The sequence below is a fragment of the Mchenga conophoros genome, linkage group LG23 (assembly GCF_057382185.1).
Source record: "Mchenga conophoros isolate Kocher_MC1m ecotype Shallow Benthic linkage group LG23, M_conophoros_male_GT1.1, whole genome shotgun sequence".
In the NCBI taxonomy this organism is placed as follows: domain Eukaryota; kingdom Metazoa; phylum Chordata; class Actinopteri; order Cichliformes; family Cichlidae; genus Mchenga; species Mchenga conophoros.
The window spans coordinates 15,355,459-15,368,430 of NC_140547.1; the positions used below are offsets into that span (position 1 = coordinate 15,355,459).

General features: G+C 38.1%; 2 protein-coding genes across 5 annotated transcripts in view; both read left to right on the plus strand.

The window, feature by feature from the left end:
* Nucleotides 1-81: 81 nt before the first annotated feature.
* LOC146546898 (protein wntless homolog) lies at nt 82-4,484 on the plus strand. 2 transcript variants are annotated; one of them, XM_085265953.1, is made up of 12 exons: nt 82-265; nt 853-1,116; nt 1,215-1,339; nt 1,419-1,586; nt 1,699-1,835; nt 2,426-2,594; nt 2,681-2,778; nt 2,854-2,906; nt 3,034-3,155; nt 3,283-3,366; nt 3,501-3,666; nt 3,775-4,484. In XM_085265953.1, the coding sequence occupies exons 1-12, from the start codon at nt 82-84 to the stop codon at nt 3,873-3,875; spliced, it is 1,671 nt and encodes a 556-aa protein (XP_085122079.1). In that variant the 3' UTR covers nt 3,876-4,484. The 2 variants fall into 2 exon arrangements, with proteins under 2 accessions (XP_085122079.1, XP_085122080.1); XM_085265954.1 differs by having other exon boundaries at nt 83-265; nt 1,431-1,586.
* Nucleotides 4,485-6,109: 1,625 nt separating this feature from the next.
* Nucleotides 6,110-12,972, plus strand: part of gng12b (guanine nucleotide binding protein (G protein), gamma 12b) — a 28,512-nt gene continuing 21,649 nt past the window's right edge. Inside the window, exons 1-2 of one of the 3 annotated variants that reach the window (XM_085265318.1) lie at nt 6,110-6,362; nt 10,544-10,607. The gene's annotated coding sequence lies outside the window, so the exon portion shown is untranslated. Of the gene's footprint in view, nt 6,363-6,483; nt 6,504-10,543; nt 10,608-12,972 lie in introns of those variants that run through there. The other 2 variants (XM_085265320.1, XM_085265319.1) reach the window with 2 other exon arrangements.

Here is a 12,972-nt window from a genome sequence, read left to right on the forward strand (position 1 = left end):
CCTGTCCCTTCTGCACATGCTCTGTTTGAGCCTAATGTCTGGCGTATCCCATATGAGAGTCAGATGTGTGTGAGCAGGTAGATGAGCTTCAGTGGAGCACTTGGCTTGTCTGGACAACACTTTCTTTTTATATTTTTTTACCCAAAATATTTTTTACAAATGGCAGGAGCGATCATAGAGAAGATGAGCACTAAAAAGTTGGTTTTATTTGTTTTCTTCATTTTATTATTCCAAATATTTTCCATCTTGGTTGGAGCATTGATATGTAAGTAGATGATTTTTTTTAAAACATATTTTTCCATTTGTTTGCAAATAATAATGTTTTCTAATAATTATTTGGAGTAATTTATCTTATTCAATCTTTGTTATGTGCATTTAGATGTTACTGCACTGCAGATTCTACTCAGCCAGCCAATGAAAGCTGGCGACATTCCTTTAATGTTCTCAATTATTTCCTCACTGTTTTCTATTTTCTATGTATTCTAAAAACTAAACATTTATTTAATTTAAATTCTTGATTGCAAGCAGTTTAGCTTGTTTCTACACCTGGGTGAGCAGTTTTGCATCTTTTATCTTGTAGAGTTTCCATATTTAATTATATTTATAGTTTTTGCATGGAGTTTCTTTGCACCTACTGTATATTTTTTTTATTGTTTGTGTGCTTTTGAGCTACTCAGCTTGATTGTAAATGCAGGATAGCCCTCAATGATTTCAATTTTAGGAAAATGAAGTCTAATTAACATAATTTTTTGTGTTGGAAGCGCTCTGAAAAACAAATTTTCCCAATGCTCTTAATGATTAAGCTTTAGTCTGTCTTTTTTCATAATATATATCTGATTTCCTTTATGATAGCTCCCAGTCCTACCACTGCAATCAGCTACTTGGCCACCAAATGCATCAATTTCCACAGGACACGTGCTTGGCTCATGCCATGGGGCTCAAATCGATGCCAGCAGGTCCACAGTTTTGACGACCCTCTGGCAAAAACGCTCGATGCCAACGACATTGTTTTTGCTGTGCATGTACCCCTACCCAACACTGAAATGAGTCCGTGGTTTCAATACATGCTGGCTGTTCTGCAGTTTGACATTGCATTCAAAATGATAAATCAGATTGGTAAGACGTGTGTCTTGTCTTTGTCAGAAATGTAAATAGCGTAGTTTCCTAGTTACAGTGGGTTTCTAATAAAATGAGCAATTTTCCTGCCTGTGTAGAAGATGATGTGGTCATCACTATCGATGCCCGTCTGGCGTACAGGGACGACATGACGTCTGAGTGGACCACAAAATTTCACTCGGTGGAGCAAAGGCCACTCAGATGCACATTTGCAGTATCCAAGGTAAACCTGCATGACTTCATGTTATACACAGAAATGAGAAATAGTTACACTTTTCTCTGCTTAGTGAGGAAAAACCCAGTGTTTTTTTCAGACGTATGAAAACGAAGGGCGCTTTTATCACTGTGACCCAATACCATTCATGGAGCTGGGAAGTGTAGCCCACAAATATTTTTTAATGAACCTGCGTTTGCCAGTGAATGACACAATGAACGTTGGCATCGGGGAAATAAAGGACATCCATGTAGTGGTGAGTATAATTTCTACATGTTAACTTCTGTTATACGGCATGTTGTGTTTGAATTAATCTCCAAAGCTAAAAATTTGGCACTCTGACATCTGATGTCCCTCCTCTTCCTCAGGGCATCCACCAGAATGGAGGCTTCACCAAAGTGTGGATCAGCATGAAGACTGTGTTCAGTCCCTGGATATCAGTGGCTACAGTTTGGTACTGGTACAGGATTTGGCTCTTGGCGAGACCTCCGGTCCTTTTGGAAAAGTATGTTTTGGCTAGCCTGCATGTGGAAAGAGAGATTAAGAGTGACATTTTAACATTTAAGTATATTTATGAATTTTATGTCAGAATACTGAGTTGAATTTTAATAATTTCTCAAATGATAAAAAACAATGTAATAATAATAATAATAATAATAATATTACTACTGCTGCTCCTACTACCACTAATAAGAATAAGAATATTTAATTTTGAGCACTTTAGGTTGCGATTGCTGCCTCTGCGGACTGATTTTATTGAGATTTTATTGCAGACTGAAACAAAATCATCTTATTTAAAAGGTAGAGTGAAGTTATACAATACAGCTACTTGTAAGGAGCTCCTGGCTCTTTTATACTCAATGAGAACTTAAAACTGCAAGTAAACCTTCTGGCATACTTTTAAGAGCTTGTTTTTCAGAAGTCCAACATACTTTTGTGTAGCATTTCCAAGCAGAGGAAATGAAAAGTTTTTGATCTAAGTGCATGATTGCCTAGAGCTAGGTCATTTCTCCATTTGCAATAGAGCAGAAGGAGTTATTTGTCTGTTAGAGTGGATGTAAGTGTTTCTTTCACTGATGTATTCATCCTGCTCAGGGTGATTTTTGCTCTGGGCCTCTCAATGGCCTTCCTGGACATGCCGGTGGAGTGGCTGTCCATGGGCTTTGAGTGGACATGGATGCTGCTGTTTGAAGATGCCCAGCAGTGCGCCTTATACTCTGTACTCTTCTGTTTCTGGATCATCTTCTGTGGTGAACACCTCATGGTTAGCAGGTCTTTCTTTGCTGCTTGCACATTTCTCTGCACCTTCCTGCCAGTTGTTACTTATTCTTTCATTCATTAAATCACCAGGACCAACGTCAGAGGAATCTCCTCTCAGCTTATTGGTGGCAAGTTGGGCTTGTGGTGTTTGGATCTTCTGTTCTTCTCATATTTGACCTGAGTGAAAGGTAAATGTTTTTCATTTTTTGTGTTATTGGTGTGGATTTAATAAAAAAAGTAAGTTGTTTTCTCTCTTACCGAAGGGGGGTTCGTTTGAGCAATCCATTCTACAGTGTGTGGGCGTCAGAATCCAGGAGTAAGTTTGCAGTATCCTTCAAATATCTATTCTTTATTATAAAAAGTAATTCAGCAGTCAGGCTACCATTAACATCCAAGATTTTTTTCTTATCTGAAACCACATATTACCTTCATTATTGTGGCAGGGATTTCTGTTTGCCTTTATTTCTTCTCCCTGTGTCGCATGGTGCACTGCGTGTTCAGAACCATTAGTGGGAAATTGCAACAGCTTCCTACAATGCCAGAGACTCGGAGACTGCGCTATAAGGTTTAATTTTATATCAAAATCACATAAGAAAAAGTAGTGAATTTGACAAAAAGAAAAAGCTTTTCATTCACTAGATTATGCAGAAATTCTACTTACTTTACTGACTGTAGGTGTGCTTTCCCCCCAGGGTATTATTTTCAGGTTTAAATTTTTAATGCTGGCAACACTCACATGTGCTGCTCTCACCATCATCTTCTTCATCTTAAATCAAGTAAGTTTTAGCCTTCTAAGGAGCAGCAGTTTTAATTGCAGTTTGTTCTTCTTTAAAATATGTTTATGATTTGTTATTTGGACATGTTTGGGTTTCTTAAAAATTATTTCAAATATTCTTATTTTTTCAAATAGGTCAGCGAAGGTCATTGGCACTGGGGAGACTACACTCTCCAGGTCCACAGTGCTTTTCTTACAGGAATCTATGGCATGTGGAACCTGTACGTTTTTACCATTATCTTCCTCTATGCCCCCTCACACAAGCACAACAGGAAGAAGTTAGGAGACACTCAACACACAGGTGCGTAACAGTTCTGTTGTTTGGTCAGAATCCAGTTTAGCGAACCGATGGCGAGAGATATTTGCTTTGTAAATATGCTGGAGGTGTTTATCTGAGATTATGTTGCAGATATGACGGACAAGCCCGAGAGCCAAGAGACACAGCTGACCTGTGGAGAGCAGGGGCCGACAGAGGTCTACAGGATCACTGGGAAGGTGGCTGAGGAATAGCTGCTGGGCTCGTTTCAGGATATTTGTGGTGTGTTATCTTTTAATTTGATGTTACTTGCCAGAGTCTTCTACACTATTGAATGTACAAGTGAGCCATTGTACAATGCTGTAACCTTTAACAAGTGAACAGACTGGGGAAACAAAAGCTACAGGAAGCTACAGTATAAGGAAAAGTGAGGAAAGCTTGAATATTCAAAGTTAGATTCACTGGAAGGTCAGACCTTAGAGGCCTCCAAAAGCTGCTTATTTTAAACTTTGTGACCGTGGGAAAAATAATTAAAGCATGCTATAAATTGAAGTTCTTATTGTTATCTAACAGACATCTTCTACGTGGTATGACAGGAAATTTGTTAACTTGTGACTCCCCTTATGTGATTATGTTGTTACAACCTCCTATAATGTAGATTTGTTTCCTTAAACTTGTAATGAAAAGAAAAAGTGGCCAATCTTTTCACTCTTTGTATCTTTGCAAAATGCCAAAATAAATCTAAATCCTTTGTTAAATACTTGGTTTAATACTATATATATACAGTGTATGGCTCAACAAAGTGCATGGACAGTTAAACATTTCTTCACAATTTTTCAGGTTTTGTGCACATTCAGTCTAAAACACAGATACAAAATACAACTTTAATTTTTTTAATGTAAATAGTGAAAAAGCATTGTGTGAAAGTATTATATATATGCTTTCTACTAATAAAACAGTGCTCAAATTGCTTATTTCAACTTACTTTGCTACTGAATGTTTCTGGCGTTTATTACTTTATGCAAGAATGAGCTTTCATGACATGCAGCGTAAGGTTGTAACAAACAAATGAATTAAATCATACATCTAGACCAGGGATCTCAAATATGTGGCCAAAGCGCCAGAACAGACCCATGTAGCCACCAGATGAAAAGTCTGAAAATTAGTCTGAAGTGTTCATTTTATAGACGTCTAAGATATTTCCCATGGCCTGCCAGAGATAAACCAAAAAAATAAATAAAAAATTAGGTGTTTTTTCCAGCAAATATTTGATTATATCACTGAAAATTTCCTGCTTGTGTTTCAGTACATCCACTGTTCTGTTTGTTTTTATTTATGGAGCAAAGTCCGGGTAAAAGACTGCTAGTACTGTATCTGTAACTTTAGACATTTATTTCCTTGATTGTGGTTAAAACCCGAGGAGTCCAGCTAACAGCTCTCTTTATCTACAATAACAGCATTTCTTTAATGCGAAAAAAAAACAAAAAACCCTGAGGCCTTTTGTTGGAATGGCATGTAATTTTCTTCATCATCTCAGACTGTTCATCTGCAAGATGCTTTATGGAATGTAAATGTTTTCAGAATGTGCTAAAACCTATACTAGAAGAAATGGGAAGAATTTTAAAAATGTTTATTTGGTTTATTCATTTTTAGATTATTATGCAGTTGTTTTATTGGTCAAGTCAGTAGATGAAGCTCTGAGAAGTCCATGAATTAAATTTGACACCACTGAGCTAGATAAGTAAGTAAAATTAGTTGATTTGCTTACCAGTGCTTCAGGTATGTCTTGGATATATATATCTATATCTATCTATATATATATATATATATATATATATATATATATATATATATATATATTGTGTCCTTGGGCAAGACACTTCACCCGTTGCCTACTGGTGGTGGTCAGAGGGCCCGGTGGCGCCAGTGTCCGGCAGCCTCGCCTCTGTCAGTGCGCCCCAGGGTGGCTGTGGCTACAATGTAGCTTGCCATCACCAGTGTGTGAATGTGTGTGTGAATGGGTGGATGACTGGATATGTAAAGCGCTTTGGGGTCCTTAGGGACTAGTAAAAGCGCTATATAAATACAGGCCATTTACCATATATATATATATATATATATACACACATGTATACATATATATACATATATATACATATGTATATATATATAAACTTCTCTGGGTATTGACAATCAGGAGACAAAATTAAAGGGGGAAAAAAAACCTATTTCTGACTAATGAAAATATTTGTATTTTTTATTTATCAAGATTACAAAAACCAAAACAAAACCGCACTTCATACTGAAAATATATTTATGGCAAGTGCAGGATCATTTTGAAACGTGGACGTGGACACCTGGATTTCTACATTTTGAATATCTCAGGTGCAGATGTAGCACAATCAGGATCCTATGAATTACCATCTGTATAAGCCACCGACAGGGGGCGCTGTTGCCTTGTCCAAAGATTAGGAAGCGGCGTGTAGTCCTGCCCAGCAGCAGCCAACAGCAGATGACTGAGCGCGTCTCCCGTCACTGCGCTTTCACCTCCACACGGCTGAATGTTTGTTTAATCCGAGCTGAAACTTTTCAGTCGACATTTTTGTCGAGTTGCGAGAGCTTCGTGTGGGATTATTTCATGGCTCGACTTTGAAACCACCACCCCCAAACAAACAAAACAACCACATAAAAAACAAAAACAAAACAAAGGAACAAACCCGGTTTTGGATCCGAGAGGCCAGGTGAGTATCAGTACAGAGATTACATAAATAATCTTTCTTCATTCTGCTGTGTCCACACTGCTGCTGCTTTTAATAAACGCCAGATGGTAGACTGTGACTTCCAGTCCATTAACCTGAGGCAACAACCAGTGTAAACACGAGGTAAGAGTATGGGAAAGAACACTTTGCAGCTTTAAATGGTTGGCAAATTTTTTTTGTGCAAATACATGGTTGGTAAACAGGTGTTTCAATCAGCGGTTAGGATTCTTTTTTTTTTTCAAGAGGAGACATGAGTGATGTCATGGCGATATTTCTGAGAAAACATGCTGGATAAATCTCTGTGAAGGTCAGCGAATATTTGAGAGATTTACAAGTATGATGGAATATTACACTTCTTGGAAAGCCTACCTGCAGCAGGGCTTTCTTTGAATTTAACAGCGCCAGTATTACAACAGTGTGAAAACACTACAGCGTGTTGTGGGAAGTTATCATACTGTAGGTTATCAGAGCGGGGAAACTGATGCTCTTCTTTTTAAACGTAGTTCAGTAAATGTGAGTGAAGTGCTTTATTAGAGCTGCAGTAAACAGTAGATTAACATAGTCTGCCTTAAATGTTTAAACTTCTCTTTAACTCAGACGTGTTTCGGGAGGAGTTGCTGTTCTTATAGGAGTAGCAACACTTCATTATAATATCTGACGTTCCAAGCGGTGTATTTCTCAGGTGAATGTGCTCAGCTAAAATCTGAATTTAAGATGTGAAGTCGCATTCTTAAAGCCTATGCATTGCACAAACTCTTGGACTGGACTTTTAGTAATGTAGATGATAGACTGATTTATGATTAAAAAATAACTGTAGAGTTTAGCTTTTATTTAAATGTTAATAAGTGTTTAAGAGTGTTTTTAGTACTTACATTTATTTGGTATTAATCCCTTTCTGATTTCTGATCCGTTTACTCCACACAGTATCTGTTTTGTGGATAATATGAAGACCTGCACTAGTCTTTAGTCTTTTTTTCTGACTTTGAAGACTGCAGAAACAGAGTAGAAGACAAAGAATTGCATATGACTGAGTTGTGCAAAAGCTTCTGACATTTTGCAACATCCAACTGTCAGGAAAACAAACATGCCAGCAATGATAAAAGGAAGTTTGAGGCACATAATTCCCATGTATTGAATCAGTTGGAACCACTTCTGGATTCCCATCTCCAATTACTACAGAAAATTGGCAAAACTAGTCTCAGTTTACTAACCGAGCTAGTAATCTATTAACTCTCAGTTAATAGCTTTTTTTGTTTGTTTTTGTAGCTAATGAGACAGGTAATGATGATCATTTTAAATACGTATTGATCAAGATTTTTAGTACCAGGAAATCCATCTGCAGTATTCAGCAGTGTTTTAGTGTTAGTCTGTCAGACTTTTTAAATGAATAAAGGGATGCATTTGAAAATTTTGCATTTAGGGGGCATTCAGTTGAAGCTTTTTTGTTGAGCAAATGTTCGGTCCACCCCAAAGGAAAGTGCAGCATGCCAAAATCTAATATAAAAATTGAGTGTAAAACTGGCAAAGTTTTGATCAAAACAGCTGTCTTTTACACTGCATAAACAGATGCTACATATTTTTCTAAGCGCTACACGTGTTTACTTTCTTTCAGTAGTATGATGACGTTTCTGTGAGATAATTTTGGTATGGCTGTTATTATTATTGAACCTGTGAGCATGTTTGTGGAGAGCATGCAACGTAACTCTGTGTGTCCATGACAAATGATTTTCATCTTTCAGGAGAATTATCTTGTCATGGCTTCTGGCAGTCCAGCGTGACTCCACCTGAGTGCATTTGTGGTGCTGACGTGGGTATGGTCATGTTGCCTGGTTACCCCACACTTACTGGTGCAGACCTTAGCGTGGTTTAATCTCGTGAGAAGGTCCCCCCCTACCCCCCTTCTATCCCTTGACTCAAATTCCACGCTCAGCCTCTGGGGAACTCGTCTGTGCGTCACAGCTCTGGTCACAAAGACCTTTAGAGAGAAGTTCCAGTCAACACAGCACAGTCGCCGCCGGCACCCTCGAGCTGTTAGTCCACAGCAATATGTGAAAAATGTCCTCCTGCTTTGACGTATGTCAGAGCTCTCTTAGCCTCCTCACTGGAGCGTGTTGCAGTGATGAAGGTATTATACCCTCAACGAGGAGAATATGTCGCACGTAAGAGGGCTGCTTAGTGCACAAGGCATTAACTGCTTATCAGCAAGTGATGAAAGGCTTTCACAATTAGCTTTCAATGACTTTATCTCTCAAATACTTTCCATTTTTAAACCGATAGTTAGTTACATGCACCCTGTAATTACAGTGTTGACTCTCTCTGTCTTCAAACAAGATGCGGCATTTCTGAAAACTGTGTGATGGCCACCAGGCAGTGTACTGTTCTATTTAAAGTTATTAGATTAGAGAAGGGCTTTTGTTATTAATATTGTAATATTCAGACCTTCTACAATAAAACCAGTGTAGCTCTTAATCAGTTAATCAAAATCAGACCGTTGTTCACACAGCAGCTGTTTCCTCCAGATGTCATGGAGACAGTTAAAAGCATGGACATTTAACAGATATTTTAATGCAGGGAACTAGTCAGCTACAAGTTAATTGATGCAGGTATTCATCAAGCAGCAATTCATAAAGGTTCTGTAAGTGTAAGGATTCCCTTTTTTTCCAGTTTAAACCTTTATAAAAATACTTAGGATTTATGTCAATATTCGGATAAATAAATGAACAAAGATGTCACTTGGGATTGTGTATTCTTTTACTATTTGTCTACTTGGAAAGCAATTTTGAAATGAGCGCCCTATAATGTAACATTTCAGAATGAAACGCATGCACAATATTTAGGTGGTTTGATTGAACAAGATGATTGTGTAGTCAAATAAACTCTCTGTATATTTGACTATAACTGCTGTGCCACTTCAGTTCATTTATCTGTCTATAAACCATAGATGGTATGTAGAAGATGGATGTAGCCACCATGACGTCATCTGTTTTTGGGATTCCACATGTTGAAACCTCAGTCCTGGCTTTTTTCTTTGTTGGATTGGCCCTGGAGGTTGTTGTTTTATCCAAACCAACTCACGCTCTCGTCTCTTACTTCGCCTTACTTGTTGGCTTTCTTGTTGCTCCCAATATTAGCATCTTAGAACATTGCGTGTTGAAATTTTATTACTTCTGCGTTCTCATCAAAGATTCCTTTAATTTTCCAAATTATTTCCGCCGAACATCTGCTGTAAACTCCTTTAGCGGGAGCAGAAATTGCAGCCTCATTGTTGTTTTTCCCATCCTTGTGGCAGGATTAACATCTCATCTGCCGCGTCTCCCCCTGACCCGCAGAGCAACACACAGACCCTGTGTGACAGTAGCCAGGTTACTTGTTCGTGTCACCCTGTGTCTGATCTCAGTGACATTTTGGGACTTGTCATATTGCTGCAGTGGGTTATTTATAGACACGTGCTTCGTTGAGCAGTTCTACATGATGTACAGCTCAACTGACAATTGCATAAACCAACTCCAGGACTGTGTGTGTGTGCTTTGATTTGATATTGAACATGTATAACTACTGTAAATAATGACTAAATAACAGTTTGAATAAATGGTACCTTCAGTATGAATGTTTGTCCCCAAAAACTCTACTACTCTGTGCAAAAACCTTTTATGTTGTATTTAATTGTTGCATTTGTTTCAGTTAAGAATATTATTTATATGTTAATGCTTATATACCAACTCTTCCGAGTATTGCTCAGGCTTGAAGAATGTGTAAGATGAATTACTACTGTGGAAAGAAAATAATAAACAGTGGAAAGTACTAAAAATATTTGAGGATATCTGTTCCTTACTTTAAACCACCAAGTCCTGCCTCTTCTCTGTTGTTGGGACAAACTGCCCAGACACAAAGTTCTCTGACTAAAGGACTGGCCATCTAACTGGTCTCACTGGAATGTGGTAATGAATGCAAGTAGAGCAGTGGGTTGGGTATACCCCACCCACCACTGCTTCACATTTTGTCCTAAATGATGTGGAAACTAGTGTCAGAGGGCTAGCATTCATTAATTACACCGTGGGAGCTCACAGCTCTTTGTTTGGCCTCATCTGGAAGAAATGGTAAACATGAATCCACGATTGGCTAATTTTTTGAAAAATAATATTTTCTTTGCTTTTTCTTTCCAGATTTATGCTGCCCACTCAGACAGAAACACCAAGTACATGCTCCCTGAGAACATTTCGCACACAGGTCTGTGTCCTTGTTTATAGGCTGCCTCCCATCTTTAAAACAACTATCGCCACCAGCCATTTCTGTAATTGCAAGGTGGCTCAGGTTGCAAACATTGTTTCACCAGCCTATTCATTATTAATTAGGCACAGCCTGTTTGAGTATTTCATATCTTCAGACTTAAGGACCATCTGTGAGGTGCTGCCCTCTTGTGTTTAGAAAGAGTCTACACTGTATCTTCTTATATTCTTAAATCATAGGGGATTGCTCTTTAGGATTATGACTTGGGTCCTACATTTACAAAAAGGCATCACAGGTGTGGAATTTGTAAGATACAAATACATGCTACTGATTACATTACTGGTAATGTATGCTTCAAACACAGTGAAACATAACATTTATAATTTGTTTCACTTAACTGTATGAAATTGGATCTTACTCACCCCTGCCCCTGTTTTCAAGCATCCAACTTTATACTTGATAACCCCTTTAATATGAATTTACTGTGAGGGCCTTAAATGGCCTATTTTCTGAGTGGTTCTTCATTTAATATTAGAGGGGAAAAATGTGAAACATTACTAGATTCAGGCCAGAAAGAAGAAAGGAAGAAAAGCCTGTACACGTTTTGGCTCCAAATGATATCAGTACTTAAAACATTTCTACAAAATCATGATTTAGATCCAAAGAATCTTCTCTAACTAGAAATAGAAGCTGTTTTGATAGCATTAATGAATTAATTTCTCTAAATAATTACCTATGATTAGGTGCATTGGATACTTACTTGAACTAATGTTTGTTATTTTCTTGGTCAGGAAAATATGCACCTAAATATAATAAAAATGTCTTGGCTAATAACTCAGTTAAAAGTATATTACACATAATAAAAGTCTCAGGTTTGCCAATCAATACACATGTACTAATAAGGAAACAATCTGTTCTTTGTTACTTGTATCTGTTTTAATTAAGAGATCTGCTGCTAACACAATATCAATCTAGGAAATGAAAGAAAAAGCTAGTTTCAGATTAGTTTCTCTGTGGATACCTTCTTACAGATAGTTGTATGACTCAATTCTACAAATTTCCTCCACATGGTGGCAGTATTATACAGTCTATAGGTTTGTCCTTATGTTAGGCGTGAGATAACCCTTTCATTGCTGCAGCATATTGAAGGTCTGTTAAATTAATAACTGATGTAGAAACCGCTTTGTTTTTCCTTTTTCGCTTATGCCATTGAAACACTGAGAATCTGAAATGTCCCACACTGGGACCTCCATAAGCATGCACATCTGCTCATTTGTTGCAGCTGTGTTGGGACTCTTGTGTGTGAATACTCATGTGTTGTGCAGAGTGACCCTGTTAAGAACTTTGCATTTGTTAATAACGTGTAGGTTTTTTATTTATTTTTTTTTTTTTACATGTTTGTGTAGGGGTACAACACAAACCTTTTGCCTTTTATAGGAACCTGTGGGTGTATAGTGAAATTTATGGTGTGTGTAATGTAAACTACTGTGCAATTTGTGGGGGCAGCCCCTCAGGAAATAAAAGCTTTAAATCAGTTGTAGGTCCAAAGTAAGTACTTTGAAAAATATGCATTCACCTGAATTTAAATCAAACAGCAAGTGAAAAAAGGTGACCCAGTCTACATGCAGGTGTTAAACAAAGGCTCTTTTTGCCTGTGTGCAGGTGTGTTATTAATTGGCTGCAGGGCCTCTGTCTATAGTCTTTCCACTGTGCTAACAGAAACCTTGTGGGGCAATGTCTTGCATTTGGTGGGACTATCTTGGTTCCTCAATAACTGCTTCAATTTCTAACACCTTTTTTTTACTTACTGAGCAGGTTTAATGTGAGATCTTAACTGAACACAGCAGTTTACTGTGCAAGCGTCAGGATGCATGAAAATTGGGGCTTGGCATTTTTTGATTGACAGTGTGTGTGTTTTTATATGTGTAGGAGGTTTTTTCACATTTACTTAATTATTTCTGCACCCACGGGAGATCCCAGGCCTCTTCAGTCATGTCCTCCATCCTGTTTCGTAAGCGCCTGCTCATATATGGGCATCTTCCTTCCTTCCTTCTCCTCTGTTGCACTGTCTACTTCCTGAACAACAACCCCACCCCTCCCTTCGAATTTCCCTCTCACCCCACAATCACTTACTGTACACGCAAACATGCACGCACACTCCTACTCATGCCGGTTAGCAATGGGCTGAGGCAGGAGTGGCCGGCCCCTCTGCAGGAAGTAGTTTGCTCACCAGTTCTCATGCCGGGTAGCACTTATTTTGTACTTTGCTTTGCGAAGTTTTTTTTCCTCTCATGTCGCACATTCCATGCTTCAAGTTGTTTCTTGGAAAACGTATTTGAAGTGTATGGGAAGTGAATGCGTTCGA

What these genes read in the sequence shown, in the direction of transcription:
- LOC146546898 (XM_085265953.1), top strand. Translation starts at nt 82, where the DNA reads ATGAGCTTCAGTGGAGCACTTGGCTTGTCTGGACAACACTTTCTTTTT. An exon ending in ATATTTGACCTGAGTGAAAG is followed by an intron (nt 2,779 to 2,853) that starts GTAAATGTTTTT and finishes CTCTTACCGAAG; the next exon opens with GGGGGTTCGTTTGAGCAATC. An exon ending in CTCGGAGACTGCGCTATAAG is followed by an intron (nt 3,156 to 3,282) that starts GTTTAATTTTAT and finishes CTTTCCCCCCAG; the next exon opens with GGTATTATTTTCAGGTTTAA.